At 54.5% G+C, this 22,606-nt stretch overlaps 1 protein-coding gene across 1 annotated transcript; it reads left to right on the top strand.

The window, feature by feature from the left end:
- Nucleotides 1-154: 154 nt before the first annotated feature.
- Nsun2 (NOP2/Sun RNA methyltransferase 2) lies at nt 155-19,925 on the top strand. The gene is made up of 19 exons (XM_003462253.5): nt 155-451; nt 529-686; nt 1,021-1,125; nt 3,182-3,287; nt 4,964-5,035; nt 5,739-5,823; nt 7,019-7,211; nt 9,173-9,247; nt 10,207-10,337; nt 11,512-11,585; nt 12,081-12,211; nt 12,507-12,603; nt 15,064-15,248; nt 15,416-15,508; nt 16,098-16,233; nt 16,736-16,816; nt 17,024-17,162; nt 18,050-18,089; nt 19,061-19,925. The coding sequence occupies exons 1-19, from the start codon at nt 155-157 to the stop codon at nt 19,368-19,370; spliced, it is 2,508 nt and encodes an 835-aa protein (XP_003462301.1). The 3' UTR covers nt 19,371-19,925.
- The last annotated feature ends 2,681 nt before the right edge of the window (nt 19,926-22,606 follow it).

Genomic DNA, 22,606 nt, shown 5'->3' with positions numbered 1-22,606 from the left:
CCCCCGCCGGAGCTAAGCCCCGCCCATGCGTCCCACGCCGCTGTGCGCACGCGTCAGGCTTAGGCAGTCTATGGAGTTGCCTGAGCCCCCGTGGGAAGCGGCGCGCTTCGTCTGGACACGCTTTTGGGATTGTCTGTAGAGCCGTTTTCCCGCCATGGTGGGCCTCATTTTTCGCGCGCTCGTTTTCCGAGACCATGTGTGGTGGCACTTTGGGCAAATCTCCCGGCGGCCCCCGATAGGACCGGGCCCGCCTCAGCGGGGGCCTCGGACTCAGGCCGGAAGTCCCGCGAGGGTTGCGGCTGTGGCGGGCCGGTGTCTGCGCGCAGCGTGCGCGGCCGCGTGGGCAATGGGGCGGCGGGCGCGGGGCCGGCGGCTCCAGCAGCAGCAGCAGCAGCAGAGGCCGGAGGGCGCGGAGGACGGAGCCGAGGACGGAGGGAAGCGCAGCCAGGCGGTAGGATCCGGACGCAGCGGGTCGGGGCGCCAGGAGGGCCGTCTTGGGCCTTGGCTAGACATCTCGTTCGTTCTCAGGGCTGGGAAGGCGGGTACCCTGAGATCGTCAAGGAGAACAAGCTGTTCGAGCACTATTACCAGGAGCTCAAGATCGTGCCCGAGGGCGAGTGGGATCGCTTCATGGACGCTCTCAGGGAGCCCCTCCCGGCCACTCTGAGAATTACTGGTTACAAAAGGTAGGGTCTGAACGCCCAGGGTGCTTGTGGGGAGTAGAGCTGCTTTCTTTCACCCCTGTGGGTTAGGATGCACCGAGCAGGGGCGCAAGGGTCCAGTGAAATAGACCTGGGTCGGGAGGCATTGCAGGTGGGAGGTGCCGATAAGAAATGAAAACATAACCTAAGAAAGATTACCTTGCATTAGTCAATGAGGGTTGCTTAAATTTATAGAAATACGGTAAAAAGTAATCATCTTTTTTACATTTGTAGAGGTGGTTTAGTTTTAGAACACTTGTAAAAGTATAAGTTAAAGTTAGCTTTTCTGATCGGCGTGAACTCGCTTATTTTTCAATAGCCATGCAAAAGAAATTCTTCACTGCTTGAAGAACAAGTATTTTAAGGAATTGGAGAACCTGGAGGTGGATGGTCAGAAAGTTGAAGTTCCACAGCCACTGAGTTGGTAGGTAACCCAATACTTCATGCTGGATGTTTCCTCAGGTTTTTTTCTCCCTTGTGTGTTTTTATTTTCCACATTTGATTTGCCGTTTTTGTGAGAGAACCTAAAGGTACTTAACCAGACGTCCTGATGTTCTTTCACCCAGGACTTGCATGAGTTCACAGTGATACGCAGGTTTCCATACAGGACTTCCCTGCTCTCTGTATTTCATTCACATGGTCCAGTTTTTGTTCTTGTAGGTGCAGCCTCTTTCCTCCTTGGCACTGTGACTTCTGCCATTTCCATCTCCATACAGCCCTTGTTTCTTCACATCAGAACTGTTGCAGAGGGTCATCTTTACCTTTAGAAAAATGAGATGCAGCCAGACAGAGGGCTGCCACAGTCTCCTGTGGGTTATGTCCCCTGTTTGCCAGCACAGACTGCAGTATAGTCGTATTTTAAAAGCTTGAAGGGCGCAGCACTGGAGTGTGACTCAGATGCTGGGTCGCTCTTGGTGTCACTAATTGCGTGTCCACAGTGCTGAGGGCCTATGAGAAGAAAGATGTTCCTCAGTTGCCGTGGGTCTGGCATTTCGGAGTTGAGGTGGCCTTCAGGGAACTCCACTTTTCTATGTCTTGGTGACTTGTCCATAGAAGTCTACTCCTTACTACCTTGCTGTGGAGATCTGATTGATGGCTGTATTACTCCTGCATCGCTTCAAGTAGAGGCTGACATTTTAGTTGTGCATGGATTTGCTGCTTCAGATTTTATCTGAAAATGATTGTTCTTCAAAGCTTGGGTCTAGAAGTGTAATGGAGCAAGGAAGGCTTGGAGGATGAGGGGATCTTGGTCTTCCGGTCCTCGCCATGAGTGTAGTCATTTTCTTCTGCAGGTTCCAAAAAGCTGAGAAGCCACAGGTGGTTAATGAATCTCACTGTTCATTGTTCTTTGCAAACTGTGCTCTAACTCTCATTGTGCTCAGCCTTTTAAACATTTGTCGTTACTGTTCCAGCTTGTCACATGTGGTTACATTACATACATTTATTTCTGAACATAGAGCTAAAAGTTGAAGGGTATAAAGAAAACACTGAATGATTTGGGCTCCTGTACTCATTTCGTTGGTGTGTATGAGTGGAAGTTTTCTTGACACTTTGATTCTGTAAACATTTAGCTTTCCTTATCACCTGTGGGATGCTCATAAATATCAGCAGAAACTTTTCAGAACTTCTGGCAGTTTTTCTCTGTTCAAAATGAAGAAGTAGATCATAGAATGTTCTTCTGGCCCTTTAGTACAGTCAGAAGTGTGTTTTCGAGCGGGAGCGTTACATGTCGGCCTCACCTTTCTCTCCAGTTGTCTGCGGCGCTCCAGTGGAGAGTTGCCCTGAGACCTTGCTTGTCTTGCCTCTGTTTCATTGCGTACTTTCTGATGTCTGGGTTACAGATGATGCAGGGAGTCACTTGAAAATGTTTGATGTACACTGGTGCTTAAGCAAGTCCAAATCAGCCTTTTTCTTGAAAGATTCATTAAGTAATTAAAATGCAGTTTTTTAAAATTATGTTATAATCTACCAAGATCTTAAATTAGTTGGCTTAAAAAAGATGAAGCTGTTTGAAACCTGCTTAACACACAAGCTTTTTAATTTTGTGTTTAATTGAACATGCACACAGTGAAGGCAGGAGTTCAGATCTGTGCATTGGCAGTGTCCAGGTTCGCAGTTTTCAGTGGGTTTTAAGATTGTTTATCAGATGTATGCAGGAAATACGAGTGCCTGCTCGCTCTGGTCTGATTCTTCACAACCTGTGTGCTTAACTCATCCTTCTTAGACGTTTTCTTCCCCTGACCTCTGCACCGGCGTCTCCGCTTCCTGGCTTTACAGTTCCAGTTTTATGGCAGCATCGTACCTGTGTGATTTGTATGTCCCGACAGCTGTCCGCATCTTGCTGGCCTGTGGCCTGGAGCCTGGGTGTGAGCAGGTGGGGCGGCCTGGTCAGCCGTCTCATCTGGCACCATGTTCCATGTTGTCATGAGACCACTCAGGTAGGTAATGATCCATAAACGTTTAATTTTTTTTTTGGTCAGGTATCCTGAAGAACTTGCCTGGCACACAAATTTAAGTCGAAAAATCTTGAGAAAGTCCCCCCAGCTGGAAAGGTTTCATCAGTTCCTGGTTAGCGAAACTGAATCTGTAAGTAGACGTCATGGGGTTGTTGGTCTCTGCACAGCGCTGTGCACAGAGCTGCTTTGCGTGGGTTCCTGCAGTGCTTGTGGGGTGCACAGGTCCAATGAGGCACCCGCACCTACCCTGTCACTTTGTATGGCTGTCCCATCTGAGGTTGGGAGCATGTGGACTGGGCCATTCCCTTCTCAGCTGTTCTCTGCTGTACGTGCAGGTGATAGGTTTTTAAGGCCACAATACAGGACCTTTAGAGCAATTTATTTTACTAAAAATAGCTTTTCATTTCTTCATCATCTCCTTCCCACGCGGTGCGCGTGTGCGGTGCCTTTGCCAGGAATCACAAAGCACCTGGACACGGGGCGGCTCTGGCCGTGAGACCCATTCTCCTCCTGCACCCCGACCTCCCTCCACGCTGAGGCACTGCAGCCTCACACCCTCCCACAGAGCCGCTCTTCCTCCCACCAGGAAGAGCTGCGCAAAGGCCCGCACAGCGGGCAGTTCCTGCCCTTTGCTGTCCGCTTTTTATTCTTTGGGGACTGTCAGTGTCCTCTTCTTAGGCAGCAGCTTCCTCCTTCCTTTCCCAGCCTGCCCCCGTGTAGCCAGGTGAGCCTCTGTGTTCCGGGCTTGCTCTTTGCCCTCTCACAGTGAGCTTACAGAAATAGCATGCTTCCCAGATTTCTTCCCTGAAGTGTTAGCCAGGGAAGTGGGTCGCCTCTCTCGGTTCTGATTTCCACGCTGGTCCCGCTGCTCTCTGCTAGCTCGCATGGCTCTCGGTCTGGGCAGCCACATGTGAAGTCTGGCTTCACTTCCCTGATGAGAGCCAGAGCTGAGCTCCGCCATGTGGCCTGTTTGTGCGAGGTGCCCATGCTCAGCCCTCAACCTGGGTGGGCTGACAGTGAGGACAAGCAGACAGGTCATGAGAAGTGGAGGACTGGTGTGGTGCACGGGAAGCTTTCAAGAGCCAGGCTGAGATTCAGCTCGTCCCGTGGACACAAGGCTGGCCTCAAACCTGTGAGCGAAATTAGCGGTTGAGGTTGGGGTGTATGTGTGGACTGTCAGATGCCTATGTTTAAGACAGTGAGGGCTTCCTGGCTGCAGCTTGGACACTGATGTCCAGGTGACGTGGAGCAGGGGTTGTGGGGAGCCTGCATGGCTTCTGGGCCATTGTGGGGGGGTCTGCATGTGATTGTTCTCTGCAGTGGAGGAGATGCAGGACAGGGACAGGGAGGGTGCATGGGAGTTGGTCATCCAGATAATGAAGACAGATCGGTGGCTGGTGTGTTCTCTGAAGGGCAGCGGTGAGGAGCGGAAAGCAAGGCCAGACCAAGCAGGAGGACTTAGACTTGGCCTGGGAGGAGGCAGCCTGACGGTGGCTGTGTCTGATGCCCCCCTCTTGCCAGGGGTGTTTTGTAGGTGGGTCCACCCTGGAGAGCTGCTCGCCCAGACCTGGAAAGGAGGGGATGGGCCTCAGTGTTACCCCGGGCTACGGGTATTTTTGTGGCACATTTTGCTGTTGGCCTGTAGATAGCAACCATTTACCCACCAACCTAGGAATCTGTTTTACATGATTGTACAGCCTTGCTTCTGTGTAAAATTACGCAATCTTTTCCTATTGCATTTGATGTTTGAATGCCTATTGCTGAAATGTTCTGCCATTTGTTTCATCGTTGATTTTCTCCTCCAAGGGAAATATCAGCCGCCAAGAGACTGTGAGCATGATCCCACCGCTGCTGCTGGACGTCCAGCCACATCACAAGGTAGCGCATGGGACAGGCCGGGGAGTCAGTCATTGTCGGGGTCCTGCTGTGTGATGCGTTCTTTGTAACCTTTTAACGGGAACTGCCCTTTTTGAATGAGAATGGTACGAGTATTATGGCAGGTTCTTTTACTTCCGTCCTACTTACTTTTGATGATTGGTAGTACTGTTTTTTACTGTGTAAGTGTTTAATGGGCTTACTATGCAGATACCTTTAGCAAACTCTGCCAAATCACGCTGCAAATCCTAATGTGAACTTATCGTATGCCAAGCACCATGAGTGCTGTTTAGTGCATCGCTTTCTTTTCTCATCCCTGTGCCCCTCTCGAAGCTCTGTCTCACTTTTCCAGAGCAGGGGAGAGAGTGTCTGATGGAGAGTTACGGGCTGCCAAGCTCTGTCATGGGTGTTGAGCTGTTAGCAGTCTGTCAGTGACTGCAGTGTGTGGTGGGATTCCAGTGTCATTCTGTCTCCCTCTGGGCTAGAGACCCTGCCTGTGTCCGTTAGGGGCTATTTCTTTGCCGACTACCAGCCACCACGGGGTCCCTAAAGCAGTGTGATGTCCTCCAGATATCACCCCGTGAAGAAATGTGTGGTGGGCCTGGGATGGCGATCAGAACATGAGTTCCTCATGAAGTCATTATATATTAGATGTGGAATACTCGATTTTTAATAAATGTCAAACGTGTTCTTCCTTTGCTTTTAGATCTTAGACATGTGTGCAGCTCCTGGATCCAAGACCGCACAGTTGATCGAAATGCTGCACGCTGACATGAATGTCCCCTTCCCAGGTACTCGCTGGAGGCTGGGGTGGGGAAGACCTGCTCTCGGGACAAACGTGTGGGTTTTCTGTTTCCCAAAGTTAGAGCCAGACCATTTTGTAGTCAGGAGTTCTCAAGCAGCACATTCGTGCAGCGGGAATACTTTATCTTTTTATTTTCCATAAACACTTTTTTATTTATGGCAGGGGTTCAGGTCTCCTGATAGTACACAGGTGTCACGGCTTCAAGTCAGGTAGGGACGGTTTGGGTCCCTGCTGCTGTGTGTTGCTGGGTTCTGTAGGGCTGTGGGCTGAGTGCTCTCCAACCACCTCACAGGCTAGGCACAGGCAGCATGGGCATCACAGGGCGGCAGAGGAGTTCTGGGGTCAGGCACCTACTGCTGCGGTGTCGCCTGTGCCCTTAGGACGTGTTTATTATTGTCAGTGTTGTCTCCCTCTCCTTCTGTGAGCCAGCGGTCCTGGGCTGTTTCAGGGGGCATGTTTGCTGGCTATGTGAGTGTCAGTCCTCTTGCCTTGTTCAGGGATGTTCTTACTAACAAGCGTTTTTCCTTCCTGGTTAAAACTGGTAGCAAAGAACCTGGGTCGTGTCAGCAGATACAGAATCCCCTCTTCACATTACTGAGGTTTTGCTCTTTGCGTGGTCTTGCAAAATGATCCTGTTGTCATAAGCATTGTGAGGCATGTCCACCTTCCTGCCGGGCTTTGGAGAGGGTGCAGAGTGCCAGGACAGCGCCCAGGACCCACGCTGGCTCGCGGCCTGGTGACCCAGCAGTGTGTCTGTCCTCAGAGCAGCTTGTCCGCCCATCCAGGTGCTCCGAGCACAGCCGGCTCTGGGGACAGAGCAGAGCTCGGCTCTGAGCAGTGCCGTGACACTTGAGGTGGCCCTGCTGTCCTCTGCACCTTTTCCCTCGCCTTCCTCTAGTCCCTTTCTAGTCCCTTTCTACTCCCAGGAAAGACACTGTCAGTACCAAGTCGATCATTGCTGAATGGAGGACTCTTGAAGTTTTGAGATGTTCAGATACATGTAAAATCTATGAAAAGTCCCCCATCTCCTTTTTGGGGACACCTGTGTTTTTCTAGAAAAATCTCCACCTAAGGTTTTACGTTTGGTGAATTTCGGGTCTCACCTGCCAGCCTAGAGGTTGTGTGTTTAAGGAAATGCACTGTGCTGCGTCTCTCCTGAGGGTACAATTTTATGTCCCCAGAGGGCTTCGTGATAGCCAATGACGTGGACAACAAGCGCTGCTACCTGCTCGTGCACCAGGCCAAGCGGCTCAGCAGCCCCTGCATCATGGTGGTGAACCACGACGCGTCCTGTATCCCGCGGCTCACCGTGGATGTGGACGGCAGGAAGGAGGTCCTCTTCTACGACCGCATTTTATGCGATGTGCCTTGCAGGTATTTATGTTAAGAGACCAGACAGCGCAGTAGCCCTAAGGAGTCAGGTCCTATGTGGGCCCAAACGCAGCTGCACATGAGCACGCATGGGGGCCACACGACTCTTGTGACCGTGACTGTGGCCGTGGAGAGAGGTCCTGAGCCTCAGGGAGAAGCTGGACAGTGTGTGGGTGAATCGGCTCTGCCTGATGCTGGATACAAAGCGAGAGGTAGTGAGAAGGGTGGTGCTGGCGAGCAGTCTTTAAAAGGGAAGCGAGCGGACGGTTCGGTCTCAAGCTCTCGCTCTCGCTCACACCCCAACACTGCTTTTGCACCCCAAGTATTTCTGTGAAGACTTTGCTGTAAAGTAATACAGTCACATCAGCTTTGCCTGCTGAGTTTGTGTTACACAGTGAAAGAAATGTAGGAGTTCAAACCTCCGAGTAATGCCTGCTCCATGCTGATCTTCAGATTTTCCACAATAAGTGCAGCTGTTGCGTAAAGTGTCCGTGTTACAGTGAGGCTGTGTGGCAGGAGCCGGCACCTCCACGTGGCTTCTGGCACAGCCCTGCTGGTGCAGCCATGTACCCGCCACGATAGGCCAGGGCTCAGTGTTGTGCCACTGCCTCGTCCTTAGGCTGGGCGAGAGTCACTGCTACGCCAGAGCTCTGTTTAGAACTTAAACCAGAAGCACTGACGTGGGCTGCGTTTCAGTGCCTGGTAAGCCCTGTGCAGAATGCAGTTTAGAGCACCTTAAATGAAATGGGCCACTTTAAATAGCTGCGATGCAGCAGGTGAAACTTAGCAAGTAAGTCATAAGCTCGGTTCCTTTTTCCAAGTGTGGTTCTCTCCGTCACCCTGTTTGCCCATCTTTGTGTTCTTGTTCTGATGTGGAATTTATCCCTTGTATCATATTCTGAGAATAGAGTGACCTTATGAGCAGTTGGTGGTCAGCTTCAGAAATTCCTGAAGTTACCATGGAGCTTCCACTGTCCGAGTGCTCAGCTTTCACCTTGGGGTGTCATCTGGAAATAGGAATTGTCTTGTGGGTGGTCACCATCCTTTGGAGTTCAAGCAGACTGAGCCTGAGGGACATTAAACTTGAAAGAGACATCAGCAGAGGCAAGAATAAACCCTGGGAAAACTGGGTGGATGTAATTGGACATGGACAGAAGATTCCGAGTCAAGGCTGTGTTTTAGAACATACATGGAAATTACTTCCGTTAATGAAAAGTGAAGCTGATTTTCCTTAAACTAAAAATAGAAAGTGGGAAATCTTTCACTGTGATCATAGGATGTAGTAATGGAATTAATTTGGCCTAATTGAAATTGCTGTGGAAAAACCTTTTGAGTATAAGTGTATCGTTACTCATTTAGTTTTGATTCAGCTGTCGTTGCTGATCAAGGCTCATTAAGTAGCTGGAGTCACGGCTCTGTGTCCTAAGTCTGCGTGCCAGTTCTGCCGGTGCAGGCTTAGCATCCCGCTGTGACGTTCAGAGTACTCCAGAGTCGGAACCTGTGAGCGCTGTCCTCATAGCACAGGTGGAAATCCCACCCCTCGTCTCACACAGTGCTTTGCACCTAAACACAGACATCTTGGAAGTGCTCTGCAGGGTCGCCTTCGAGCTGTGCCTGGAAGGCGTGTACCACAGATGCTCCGCGTGTTCAGGCTTGGCTGTCACACAGGGTAGCTCGTCACATGTGCGTATGAGTTCAGGACCTGGAGGAGCCCCAGAGCTCTTCTGCCCCAAGCATTTGGGGTACAGGATACTTGAGCTGTGTTTCTCCCAAATGAATGCAAATTACTCTCTTCAGGAGATGAGTGAGATGTTAAACGTAAAATAAAATGTTAAAGAGTTCCTCTCAAATAGAAGACTGTAGAATTTAGAGCATTTTCTAGCTGGAATTGATAGTCCCACCTGTCCGCACACCAGTAGGGTGTGGTGTGCTGTGTGGTTCCAAGTTTACTATCTTCTTCCCAGTGGGGACGGCACCCTGCGGAAGAACATCGATGTCTGGAAGAAGTGGAGCACCTTGAACAGTCTGCAGCTGCACGGGTAAGGGACCGAGGTCCCGTGCTGGGCTCGGCTGGTGGCAGAGGGGCGCTGGTAAACAGTGCAGCTCGGCCTCCAGGCCTTCGGGCTGGCACTGGGCACCCAGAGTGACAGCTAGCAGGGACCTGCTGAGGGTTAGCTTCTAGGACAGAAGTTGTTTTTAAAACCTTTCAAGAGCACTAACTGTAAATTACGACTTTAAGATACACATTTATCATAAAAATTCTTTAATAACCATTTCTCCTAGTACTGCAAACATTTTCCCATGACAGGACCATTTTCTTCATATCTCAAGGAATCTTTCTTTTCTCTTCATTTTTTTTTCCTCTGTGGTACTAATTTGCTTAAGCTTTTGACCCTTCAGAATAGTGTTGGATGGTATTTATCAGGAAAATACTGATTAAAGAAAATTTGGAAAATTCTTAAAGGAGGTACAAGCTGAATCTCACTTTGAGCCGCAGCTCCTGCTGTGTGTGGTGGTGGATTGCTTCTGCGCAGAGATCCTAGCCACGTACTGGGGCAGCTCGGTGGCTGTCTGCACAGCACCACGTGCTTTTTCTGTGCTCCCGGCTAGAGCTGTGGGTCCCTAACACGTGCTGATGAAAAGTCACCGCAAGGGACTTGAGCAGGAGATTTTGATATGACCACTTTCTGTAGAAGGAAAGCAAGTGCTAGGATTGGATTACGGGAAGGGACACAGACATCTTATGGAAAATTCACATTTGATGTGAAACGCATGTGATTTTGGATTTGGTTGCCAGTGATGTGTTGGCAGGGTAGCAGAACACAGGCATTCGTGTAACAGAGGCTTCCGGACCAGCACAGGGCAGTCTTATGGTTGGTGCTAAGCTTATTACCAGGCTTGACGCTTTTGAGTGTGTCAAAGCTGTAACGAATCGGTGCCTGTAAACCTGTGTGCTGAGTGGATGCATTCAGCCCCAGGTCACCGTGCCTGCCCTTAGCTTACAGCTGCGGATCGTGACACGTGGCGCTGAGCAGCTGGCGGAAGGGGGGCGCATGGTGTACTCCACATGCTCCCTGAACCCCATTGAGGACGAGGCCGTTATTGCATCACTGCTGGAGAAAAGTGAAGGTGAGCAGGCTGCGTGAGCTCTTGGGGATCTCGTGTGTGTGTGTGTGTGTGTGTGTGTGTGTGTGTGTGTGTGTGTATACGCATGCAATATGGCCCCGCAGCCCTTCTGGAACTCGGCTTGTATGTTAACCCTGCAACCATAATGCGAATGAGGTGTCCTAGGCAAAAGCACACTTACATGGTAGGTCTCTCATGTTGTGTGGGACATTTGAAAGGCAGGAATTTGCCAACAGAAGGTTTGCTTGTTTTGTTTGTCCTAATAGGGGGATCATGGCAGATCCGTGTCATTCTGGTTTATTTTTAAGATTTTCCCCTGTGGGAAGTTTTACTTGTGTCAGACACAGGGCATGGACAGGGCATTGTGCAGGAGGGGCTCAGTCCCCACCTGAGACTGCTGCAAACCCCACCTAGAGGGAGGAAGGGCAGTGGCTGAGCTTGGAGGTGACAGATCAGCGAGGTCACTGGTGAAGCCCGTGGACAGGACAGTTTGGAGGTGCCGATGCTGTGGTTTGGTGCTAACTTTAATGGAAAACTGAGAAATGATAGCAGAAGTCAGGAAGATGCCATGCGAAAGGTTTCTTCCCCACCCCACCACCTTCACTTTTACCTGCTCAGATTCCTCACGGCTGCTTGCAGAGCATTGTTGGATTGGCCTTCCCTGGGAAACTGTCCCTTCTGTGGGAGGCCTGCGGGTAGGAGCTGATGCCAGGGTTTCCTAGCTCCCTGTCCAGCTTCTGTTGCTGTTTTCCTGGGTGTTTGTCACTCACACAGGCAGGGGGACCTCACCTGTCTGAGCAGAATGTGTCTAGAGCAGGTGTCTGGAATAGCACTGAGTCCTGGCCTGGGTCTCGTGGTGCACAGGTGCAGCTCTGTGGTGTTAGTTTTGTGTTCATCGAGGGACTCTCCCAACACTCGTATATTTCAGTGGCTTGGTTGAGCCGTAGTTTCCCTGAGGTCGTATTTTCCGCTGAGCCCCTGTCTGTGCTCGACACCCCGCCACAGGAGAGCTGATCCATGTGTCCCTTCCCACCTGGCTGCTGCTGTCCTCGCAGTCAGTGGCGCTGCCTCTCTGGGTACTTCTGTCAGTGGACGGCTGCAGGGTGAGCCCTTTTGTTTCTGGTGTCCTTCACTGGGCATAGTGTGCCATCCCTCGGGTTTTTTCCTTTCTGAGTAGGCGCTCTGGAGCTTGCCGATGTGTCTGCTGAGCTGCCGGGGCTGAAGCGAATGCCTGGACTCATGCAGTGGAAGGTAATCCTGTGACAGGACCCGGTTTCTGAGAAATGGGCTGGGGACAGACCTGGGGCTGTCACAGGTGTGAGCGGTCCCGTGTGGGTGCTGTGAGCCGGTGCTGCTCGGCTGCACGGTTTACAGCTGTCCCTGCTTTTCTCTGGCAGTGGTAAACTTTTTTGCTTTTATCTCACTTACAGAAACCAGCTTTGTTCTTATTTCCTTAAGTACGCTGCTTGGTGTTTTAAGGGTCTGGCTTCATTCCCCACATAAAACAGTTCAGTTTACACTTTCAGTCCAGATAGAACCCAGTAGTTGCTTTAAAAACAAAAAACAGTCCATGAAAAAAAAGCGTCCCCATGGCGGGCCTGGTTTCTGAAGCCCTTCTGCCGCCTCCACTGTGCAGCAGGCAGGGCGAGGCCCGAGGGTGGTGCAGAGTGCTCCTCCAGCCGAGGGGCTGGGGACAGGCCCACCTTGGTGGTGGCATCTTGGTGATGCCCACCGTGTGGCCTGCAGGTGATGACAAGAGAGGGACAGTGGTTTGCTGACTGGGACGAGGTTCCCCGCAGCAGGCACACCCAAATCCGGCCCACCATGTTCCCGCCAAAGGACCCCGAAAAGTTACAGGCGATGCACCTGGAGCGCTGGTGAGTTTGGGCGTGACACGGTTTGTGGGGGCCTGGCTGTGGTGGCCAGTGGGCTCTGTCGGGAGGAAGACAGGCAGCGGGGACACGGGCTGGCTGTTCCAAGGCCACCGCTGTGTGGGGCTTCCAGCTGGCAGGACGCACCTGCTCCCTGGTCGCTGCTGCAGCGTGTGGTGCGTGGCGGCTGCTTAGGGATTTGCCTGAGGACCTGACCCTGCAGCCCACTCTGTGGGCCTCCTAACACTGAACAGGCCCATTGGTCCCCTTGACAAGGTGTGCCCTGTGCCTGTCCTCCTAGCCTTAGGATACTGCCGCACCATCAGAACACCGGCGGCTTCTTCGTGGCCGTCCTGGTGAAGAAGTCTCCGATGCCGTGGAATAAGCGTCAGCCTAAGGTAAGGCTTTATCCCGGAGCGGATGCGGAGCGCTTGGGCTTTTCTCATCTGTAGGGCACAGTGAGCAGTCAGCAGGTGCTGAAGAGGGCTGAGCCTGAGCAATTGGGCTGTTTAGGTTTCGAGTTTTCCTGCAAGCAGACGTTTGACACTGGGGACGGGTGGTAGAAAAGCCAGTGTCCAAGCAGTGAATTCCACTTGTGTGTTCCATCTGGTTATTTAATAGCCATCGAGATGCAAAGCTTGGCCTGGGGGCTCTGATACCCCAGCCTCTGCTCCAGTACCCGCAGATTGATTTCCGTCTGCCTGCGTCCTCAGGACCAGGCGCTCCAGGGCTTGGCAGCCTTTGTCACCTTGACCCCAGGCACCAGGAAGGCTTCACCAGGCCTGTTCTACGATGCCGCCTGGCCTGGTGTGACGAGGGGGCAGCCCAGCCCCCCTTCTTCGAGGGCCACCTGGAAGCGCAGGGGGCACTCCCCCGTCCGTGCTGCCACTGCCCTTCCAGTGTGAGTCAGCCCCGTGAAGGGTCTGTGGCTGGTGCAAAGACCTGAGAATGGGGGCTGGGACACTTTGCCTGTGGATAGGGACAGTGGTTTCCTGGGAGGCACAGCTGGCTCTCCCACCCACTGGTAAGGCCTAGCACTGCCCTCGAGGTCAGGAAGGGCTTCACCAGGTGAGTCTGCATGGTCTTCCTCTGCGAGTCCCAGCTCAGTCGCAGAGCTGAGCTGTAGGTGCTCAGTGCTGTGTTGCCCGTGGGATCAGGGTGCCAGCCCTGTGTGTGACCTGCGTCCTGGCAGCTGCACAGGAAGAGTGAAGTCAGTTTTAATGTTACTTATCTCAGGGTACTGAAAATTTTATTTTCAAGCAATGTAGGAGACTCTTGAACCAGCCTTTGTGTTTGTTGGTAGAGCATTTTAACAAGAAGAACTGTTCATTCATAATTTGGTGCTAGAAATTGAAACGAGGCCCTCGTGCGTGCCCAGAGCGGGCTGTACCACTGAGCTCTGTTGCAGTCTCAGGTGCACGTGGCTCGCCTGGCGCACCCCATCCTGCCTGGCACGGGCCACCTCACAGCGGGCTTCTCTGCAGGAGGTGAGAGCCTGCCCGTCTGTGTGCTGTGATCTCCTTGTACTTGAGCTTTCCTGACGATTTTCTCCCGCCCCTTCCTGTGCCACCAGCTTTTTGTTTGCTGAAGTGCAGTGCCCAGAACCTGCTCCTTCCAGGAGGAAAGGTTTCATTTAGCTCCTGGCTCCAGGGGATTCGGTCCCTGGTTCCTGCTTTGGGTTTCGGCTTCCGACTGCTCTGTCAGCCCCCTGGTAGTGCTGAGGCCGGTCAGGCTGACAAGGTCCAGCCTAGTGGTGACCCCTGTGTGATTGGGTTTTGACTGTCTCCCAGTCTGCCCCAGGAGTTATCTTATTTTATAGAATGGCTCCTTATCATTTGTGGAGTTAACTGCCAGCTCTTCGCTCCTGTTTCTGTTGTGGGTCTGCTGACTCTGGTCCAGAGCATGGCCTGACTGGCACCCAGTCAGGCACCAGGAGGCCTGAGCTCTTGCAGACCCTGTGCCGTTGGTTTTGCAAGGCAGCCAGAAAGCAGCTGCTGAGGCACAGTGGGGAGTGGCCCCAGGAGGACTCGGAGACAGGCGCCTTTCAGGGCCTGAGGGAGGAGGGGAGGGGGCCCTCAGCAGCACATACTGAGTGCGCATGCGCCATGCACCATGCACCGGGTTGGCTGTGCTCTCGCTGGTAGTGTTGCAGGTGACTTGTGCACCAGGGTGGCTGTGCTCTTTCTAGCAGTGTTACAGGTGACTTGGACTTGGGGCTTGGTAGTTGTGTGACACTGCGGAAAATACGGAGCTTGTCCTCACAGGACAGGAGTGTCCTGCTTTATAAACTTAGAGTGCGGCCTTGGTTGGCGAATGCTTCCATGTACAGATAACTTGGTTTTCAAAAGCAACGTGGAGCAGAATCTTGCCTCTGTGCACAAACGTGACTGCAGCCAGCATCCCCGAACCGCGAAGCAAGTGAAGCTCAAGACACAGGTTTCACAGAAACTAGAATTGCTGCTTGCACCAGTCTAGTGACCTGAGGGACAGGGTCCAGTTTAGAAGTATGTGTGCACACTGGAGCCTAGGGCCTTGCTCACGCTAGGAGTGAGCTGCACCCCAGCTCTGCAGTCCAGCGTCTCGTGAATACTCAGGCCAGGCTCAGTGACGCTGCAGTCCTAACCTGAGACTTCTTGTCCTCCTCCTGATGCCGCGTGCTGGGGGCCAGGCCTTGCCCCCTCACTTTGCACCTGCTGGGCCTCTTAGATCTCTCAGGGCCCGAGCATGCCGTAGCCTCTGTCCTTGTGAGCAGAGGTGCCCAGGGCTGCTTTTGCACGGTTCTGGCCTCCTGTCCTCGCCTGCCCAGCAGGGAGGGGTTGAGCGGCACTTATCTGTGAATGCCTTGCTCCCCATGACAGGTCCAGGGGACACCTGCAGCGGGCAGAGAAGCCACAGCATTGAGCCCTGAAGCTCCCATGGAAGGGACTCCTGGTGATGCCTCCGAGCTGGATGGTCAGGCGGCCTCAGGGACCGGCGACGCAGAGGTCCCGCAGGCAGCAGAGCACTCAGAGAACAGTGATGACAAGAAGGACGGTGTGTGCGGGTAAGGAGAAGAGGGCCAGCTGCGGGCAGGCGGGCACCTCGCCAGACCAAGGGAAGAGCTGACCCGGCGGGGACCATGGAGAGCCGCATGGTGAGGGCCCTGCTCTGGAGGGGTGGGTGCTTTACTACCCTGTCAGCCACACCCTTCCTGCTGTCCCATCCCCCTAGTCCTCCTCCATCAAAGAAGATGAAGTTGTTCGGGTTTAAGGAAGACCCATTTGTGTTTATCCCCGAAGACGACCCGCTCTTCCCGCCCATTGAGTAAGCACCGTCCCGCCGAGCCATCCTTTAGAGTTCAGCCGTGCACGGGTTCCCCACCTTTGAACCCTGTGTCCGGCCGGGGAGGCTTCAGAGTTGCGTGCTCAGCCTTCACGGGACCAGGAGGCGCGGAGGTAGAGATGGGAGGGGAGAAAGTGTCATGTCCCTGCTCATAGCTGCCCAGGTAAGCTGGGAGGCGATGGCTGAGGTGCCCTGTGCTCCCCCAGGGACAGGGTAGGGGGAGAGGGAGCAGCTCAGGGTGGCAGCCTCAGGTGTCTTCCTCCTCAAAACAAAACGCCAGTGTCCATGCTGAGCGTGGTCACTCCTGCCTGCTGCGTAACTGGCCCTGTGTGGGTGCGTTCATAAGTGGTGCCTCAGGTCCTTGTCGGAGAGGAGTTGAGGGAAGGGAGCTGCCGGGGTTAGCAGAGGCCTTGACCTGGTTGCGCCCCGTGCATGCTGCCTGGAGGCGGGGTGAAGGTAGAGGAGCTGGCAGGTGGGGGTCCTCACAGAGCCTGCGGCGGCTCAGGAATGCAGAGTGCAGAGCAGCAGCCGAGCTCTGAGGGAACGTGTCACAGCAACGCCCCGTCCCCAGGAAGTTCTACGCGCTGGGCCCCTCGTTCCCAAGGATGAATCTGCTGACCCGGACCACGGAGGGCAAGAAGAGGCAGCTCTACATGGTGTCCAAGGAGCTGCGGAACGTGCTGCTGAACAACAGCGAGAGGATGAAGGTGTGCGCCCTGGTGCCAGGCTGCGGTCTGTGGGTGCATGCAGGACTTGGGTGGGGATGGGGTGACGCCCCCAGGACCCAATGCACTGGGTTCCTGCAGCCCTTCCTGCTTTTGGGCCCCGCCCCTTGCCCTTGGCCCTCAGCCCTCAGGCCTCTGGTGCCTGTCCCCTGTTCTCGTCTGTCACATAGCAGGTTGCCGAGCACTCTGGGGCCACCGAGGCATGGATTGGGCTTGGTCACACTGCTGTCTCAGAGGGCAGCTCTGTGCCTCGGTGGCTGGTGGATCGAGCGCTGACCTAGCCTTGCACCCAGGGTCCCAGGCTTCCTGTCCGCTCTGGTGCTTCCTTGTGTGAGCTGCATGCTCGGGTGCCCTCGGAGCCCCTGCTGTGATGAGGCCTCGGCCCCCACTGCGCCTTCGAAGCTGCTCCTGCAGCCTTGCTGCCTGCACGGAGATGACCCTCACCGGCCTGAATTGTGTGTTCTCTGGGCGGTTTTTCTTACAGGTTATTAACACAGGGATAAAAGTCTGGTGTCGAAACAGCAGTGGTGAAGACTTTGATTGTGCTTTCCGGTTGGCACAGGAGGTAATTATAGGTACAGGCTTGGGCAGCGCCAGCCACCATCCTGGGAGTGAGTGCCAGTGCCCCCTTGCTGCCACTGGGCTGAGCAGGGTCCTTGAGCTCCTGCCCTGACAGAGTGCCCAGGCGAGGGCTGTCCCAAAGCTGGAAAGCCCTGCGAGGGGAGGAGATGTCGCTCCTGTGTGGCAGCTGGTGGTGTCTTTATTCCCACAGGGGATATATACGTTATATCCATTTATTAATTCACGAATTATTACCGTGTCCATGGAAGACGTTAAGATTCTATTGACCCAGGAGAACCCATTTTTTAGAAAACTCAGCGTGGAGACGTACAGCCAAGCCAAGGACATGGGTGAGCATCGGGGCTGCAGTGCTTTGTTCTTCTCTGTGGATGAGGACTGCAGTGTTTCTGGCACTGGCGTGTTTTCCAGTCCTGTCCTGTAGGACTCGGAGGGGTTTAGAGATGCCCTGGAGTGCTGGGAAGCTGCGGAATTCTGGGGTGGACCCTGTGCTGCTATACATAAAGCACTTGGCATCCGGGTACCCGCGGGGGCCTTGGATGCCCACTCTGTGATTGACCTTTCCACACACTAGGTGTCAAAGGTGCCTCTAGGGTTGCTCTGGCCCTGGCAAAGCGCTGGTGCCACTGAGCAGCCCACTGGAGTCTGCACAGCCTTTGAGCCTGCTCCTGAGCCAGTGAGCCCGGCTGCTGTGTCCGGGTCACTGATCCTTCAGAGCGCTAGGTTGCATTTGATGGAATGGGCACAGTGGGGCCTATGGTTGCCTGATGGCCTGGCTCGGCTGTGAACTGCAGGCCTGTGGCAGACAGGGTGCTGTGCCACAGGAGCTGCTGTCTCCATCCTCCTGAGCGGGAGTGCAACGGGAGGAGAGGTCTGCTTGCGGATGAGGTAGTGTCTTCCCTCAGTCCCACGGTTCGCCAGTTGCAGGGTAACATGTTTCTAGGAATTGAGGCTGTCATTGATGGAATTTTGAGTCTGAGAGGGAGCCAGTCCTTACTTCCCAGCCTCCCTGCTCGGGAGAGGCCTGGCAGGCTGGTGTCGCTACCATGCCACCAGTGGCTTAGTGCAGGCCTCTGTGTCCCAGTGTCAGCTCCATGTGCCAGGCTGTGCGGGGTCTCGTGCTCTGTCTTCTGCCTCCACACAGCACTGCCTGTGATCGTGCTTAGCAGCTGGGATGACCGCCCAGAGGGCTTTGCAAATGTGTGTGTTTCTCTTCCAGCAAAGGGAAGCGTTGTGCTGAAGTACGAACCGGATTCCACGTAAGTCACCCGTGCCTGGCCGCTCATGCTCCTGGTGTGTGCTCCTGGCCGAGGGGGTTTGGGAATGGTGGGTGGCCTCTAACTGCTTCTCTGAAAGATTGATCGTGCGAGGCATGGTGGTGCACGCCTGTAATCTCAGCACTCAGGGCTGAGGCAGGAGGATTGCTGCGAGTTTGAGGCCAGCCTGGGCTACAGAATGAGTTCGAGGCCAGCTTGAACTGCATAGCGAGACCCTGTCTCTAAAGCAGGAGTAAAAGTAGATTATGGGGGTCGGGAAGATACGGGAGAGACACTGCTAGAACTGCCAGCGCAGCCCCCGAGGACTGTGCCTGTGGAAAGAGGCTCTCCGTACGTTACGGAGGGTTACTGGGCTCTGACTGAACTCGGAATAGCCAGGACGGGGGGCCGCAGAGCTCACGCCAGGGCGAGTGCTTTCCTCACCACGGCCCAGCCGGTGTGGGTCAGGTCCTGGCAGACAGGTCCCGCCTGTCCACGCAGTACCTGAGCCCCAGTTCAGCGCGCTCCCTCATTCCTGTGGAGCCTTGAGGGAAGCCCTGGGGCATGGGACTGCTGTGGCACCCTAGGCATGTGAGGACACTGGGGTAAAGTCAGGTGTCTCGCAGGTGGCCAGCCTCAAGTGAAGGCTGGGAGGGTGTGCAGGGGCTTGGGGCACAGTGACTAGAGGTGCACAGTGTTGTGGGACTGGGGTCAGGGCACGGCTTGGTGTGGGCCATGTCATGGGAGGCACTGAGAGGGGGACGGTGCTGTCCTGGCCACAGGGCTGGTTCTGCCTCCTACGGCCCAGTAGTTAGTCGCCCAGTCTGCGAGGTGACACCAAGGGAGATGCAGAGAGAAGTGTAGCCCCGGCACTGGTGTGGTGTGTTGGTGTGTGAAACCCACATGTGAACGCCTGAGGGTGGGTGGACGGGACTGGCTGACCTCGGTGTTTACTTGAGACCGTTTGTGCACAGGAACCCGGAGGCCCTGCAGTGCCCGGTGGTGCTGTGCGGGTGGCGGGGAAAGGCCTCCATCCGGACCTTCGTGCCCAAGAATGAGCGGCTGCACTACCTCCGGATGATGGGACTGGAGGTGCTTGTGGAGAAGAGGAAGGAGGGCGCCCCACTTCCCACTGAGGGCGCGGCCGGCCCCGGGTCTCCAGAGGGCGGGGCAGAGGAGCAGCTGGCAGAGGAGCCCCAGGCCAAAGACACCAGCGGCCCAGGCACCACCCCAGGCTGTGAGCAGGTCCCGGCTGAGCCCCCCGGGGAGGATGCTGTGCGCTGAGCTGGGGCCCTGGTGTCAGACTGGAAGTCATTGCCTCCGCAGGCCGGGGAGTGTGTTAAGACTGAGACTCTGGGATGACCCGCGCTTGGTACTTGGGTTCAGTACCAGGTACTGCTCAGTACTGCTCTGTGGAGCTGAGGAGGAAGTGTCCTCGTGGTCCCGGGTGCTGGCTTTCCTTGCTGTGTGGAGTGGGCCTGCGTGGCTGTCTGCCGGTCCCCACGGTTGTCCTGTGCTTCAGGAGCAGCTGCAGCAGCTGCTGGGCCCTGCTCTTGTGCCTCCCTTCGCCCCAAGGGCGAGTGTTTTACAAGCTCATATCATAGGCAGAGTCTGCTGTTAGAGCTCGAAGTGAGGGGCTGAGGGGTGCGGGTGGCTGGGATCCTGTGCCTTTGTCCCCTTGGTCAGGAAGCCAGGAGACCTTCTGAGGAAGAGGAAGCACCTGGCCAGCTGTGAGGCCGTCGGGGTTCTCTGCTTTTCTTCAGTGGCTGCTTGGCAGTTTTTATTTTTAAAAGGGGTTGAAAATCCCGAGATTGTTTAAATAAAGAGCTATTAATAATACCATGTCTCGTGCTACCTGTTTGTCTCTCAAGAAGACATTTTTGAGGACAAAGAAGTGGTAGATTCAGCCGCTATGTGATTAGCTTGTCCCACTGCCAGCAAGTATAGCACCCATGGGTGCCCTGGCACAGTGGGACAGACCAGGGCTGAGGGGCAAGGCTGTGAGCCTGCAGCTCCCCCTTGTTGGGGGCTGTGTGGCCATTTCAGACGGCCGAGCTTTGTGACAGGTCATGTCCTGGCTTTGGGGGGCGCAGTTTGCCACATAGAAATTGAGAAGTAGGGCAGGGTGGGGCACTGTGTCCCTGTCACCTGGCTTCAGCAGCTGCGACAACCTGAATGGCTGCTCCATTGCAGCCCCCGCCTGAGTGCTGGCAGGGAGGCAGCGCCCGTTTTGGTGGCCTCAATGCCACCAGTGGGTTCCTCAGGGCTCGGGCTACCGTGCCTCTGCTCAGCTCTTTGGGTTGGCTCGTCTGAGTCTGTTGGAACCCTCCCCAGCCGCAGCACCATCAGGAGCCCCTCCGGTCTGCCCCACCCCACCCCAAGTCTGGCAGACATTGGCCCACGGGGACGCAGCACTTGGCTCCCTTGTGTGTGATGCCACCTTCTTTCTGAGCCGTGGGCCTGCCATCTGTGGATGGGTCCCTTGTCCGGTGGTATTGCACCAGGTGGTGCTGTGTCCCTGCAGCAGGGCACTGAGGTCATTGCTCCATGTCTGCCCCTGTGCTGCTCCATCAAAATGGGCTGCCACAGGGAGGTGACCTCAAAACCATCTGCTTTGTTGAAGGATCACCTGCTTTAGCCCCACTTCGTAGCTCGACCACAGCCTGTGTTTCCATGCTGGCTGTGGAACGCAGGCTTCCTGCCTTCCGTCTGCGTCATTCATATTGAGCTCCAGGTCACATTTGGGTGTGTCCCTGCAGTCAAGCAGTGCTTCATTCAGTGGGCTCGCCGTCGGTACTGTCAGATGCTCAGCTGTTTCCCAGTTAGTGTGGGGTGCTGCTCCTCATGAGCTCCCGTGTCCTGACGCCCCACCTTTCTTTCCTGCTCAGTGAGAGGGGTCTGGGGTCCTCAGCAGTCAGGGCCCCAGATGGTGCATCCACTGGGTGGCATGTCACTTGCTGGGGACTTCGCAGCAGATAACCTGCCCGGCGACTCAAGGAAGTGGCCGCCTGGGTTCTCAGTCCTGGGTGCATGAGGTTATGGCCATCCTCAGAGCTTCCAGAATGTCCCAGGCAGCTTTAAAGGCAAGAAGTGTCCCTAACCATGTGCCTTTCAGGAGAGCTTTCTTTAATTTCAGTCGGCATTTTGGCCAATCTGATCCCGAAGAGCACTTCGTGGAGGAAAGATGTCCAGCTAGGAGGTGGTCTCGTCCCTCGGAGGTCCCGTGTCCCTGGTGCAATGTCACCCACTGATGGGACAAGGGTTACAGACTCACCATGTGACCCCATCGTTCCCTTCAGACTTGGGAAGAAGGTGAATTTAGGAGGCACAGATTCCCTAGCAAAAGTGTGCCGGGCACACACAACTTTGACCACATCGCAGACTGGCACATGTGCAAAGTGTCCACTTGCTCACAGTCACTCCCCGCTGCGTGTGGTAGCAGGACACCACAGAGACCCTGGCTTGTCACTTCAGGAGTGGAAAATGAGGGCGCACAGGGCAGAGTGTTAAGGAGGGAGACGTCCTGCGCGTCCACCCTGTCCCCAGGAATGTGCGGTGACTGGCAGAACCAGCTGACCTCTGGGGGCTGAAGCCAAGTGGGAGATTTTAGTACCGGACCTCAGGTCAGGACCTGGGATTGCTCAGTGGGTCAGGAGATGAATATGAACAAGTGGACCCACTGGCCTTGCAGAGCGGGGCTTGAGGGATTCGGCCAGAGCCCCAGCCCCACCACACGGCTCCACCACGCCATGTGCTGGTGGTGGGCAAAAAGCAGGAAGCAGGAAGCACAACCTGCAGCCCGCTGGAGGGGAGAGAATGACCAGGCAGGACAGGGAAGGGGTGAACACAGAAACCCTGGACAGAAGGTGCAGGATGGCTCCCAAAACAGCTGAGGTGGACGCTGAAGTGCTCATGCAAGGTGCAGGTGCAGAGGCGGTGTTTTAATTACGTTTTGAATTGCTAAACATTCTGAGCTCAATATTTGAGAGATTCAGATCAGTAAACACCTGCCTCCTGCCCCTCCGCCCTCCAGAGGGGCAGCCAGCAATTTCCTGCCTTTCCTTCCAGGGACAGTCTGTACAGATAGAGGAGAGGACAGGTGGGTTTCCCCAGTGCCACAGATGTTGACATACGGAATGTTTTGGTCCTCAGCTCTGTTTCTGTGAAATGTTGGAGCTCACTTCCGGGCAGAATCTCAGCCTCTGCTCCCTTAGTGGAGAAGCAGACGCTCCCCTCCTCTCTATTCCCGTGCCCTGTGAGGAGACGGTTGGTTTTCTAGTCCTTTGTTCCTGCCAGAAGCCTCATTTCACATATCGCACATGTGTGCAGGCCGGAATAAATCTCTGAGAGTGCCATTTTAAATGATAAGGATACTCAGTGTGTCTGTGTTTTTATCAAATAAAGTGGATTCATGGCTAGATGGCAACTGGGGAAATGGGAAACCTTTCTTTATATTTGTAAACAGGAACATTCCATCAAAAGTATGAAGCAGCTTGCAACAGAATATCGAGAAAAATCGA

This window comes from Cavia porcellus, unplaced genomic scaffold (assembly GCF_034190915.1).
Source record: "Cavia porcellus strain 051 isolate PalLab524CR breed Dunkin Hartley unplaced genomic scaffold, mCavPor4.1 scaffold_11, whole genome shotgun sequence".
Lineage (NCBI taxonomy): Eukaryota > Metazoa > Chordata > Mammalia > Rodentia > Caviidae > Cavia > Cavia porcellus.
Note: the sequence above shows the minus strand (reverse complement) of the source record. Positions and strands in the feature narration are given on the sequence as shown.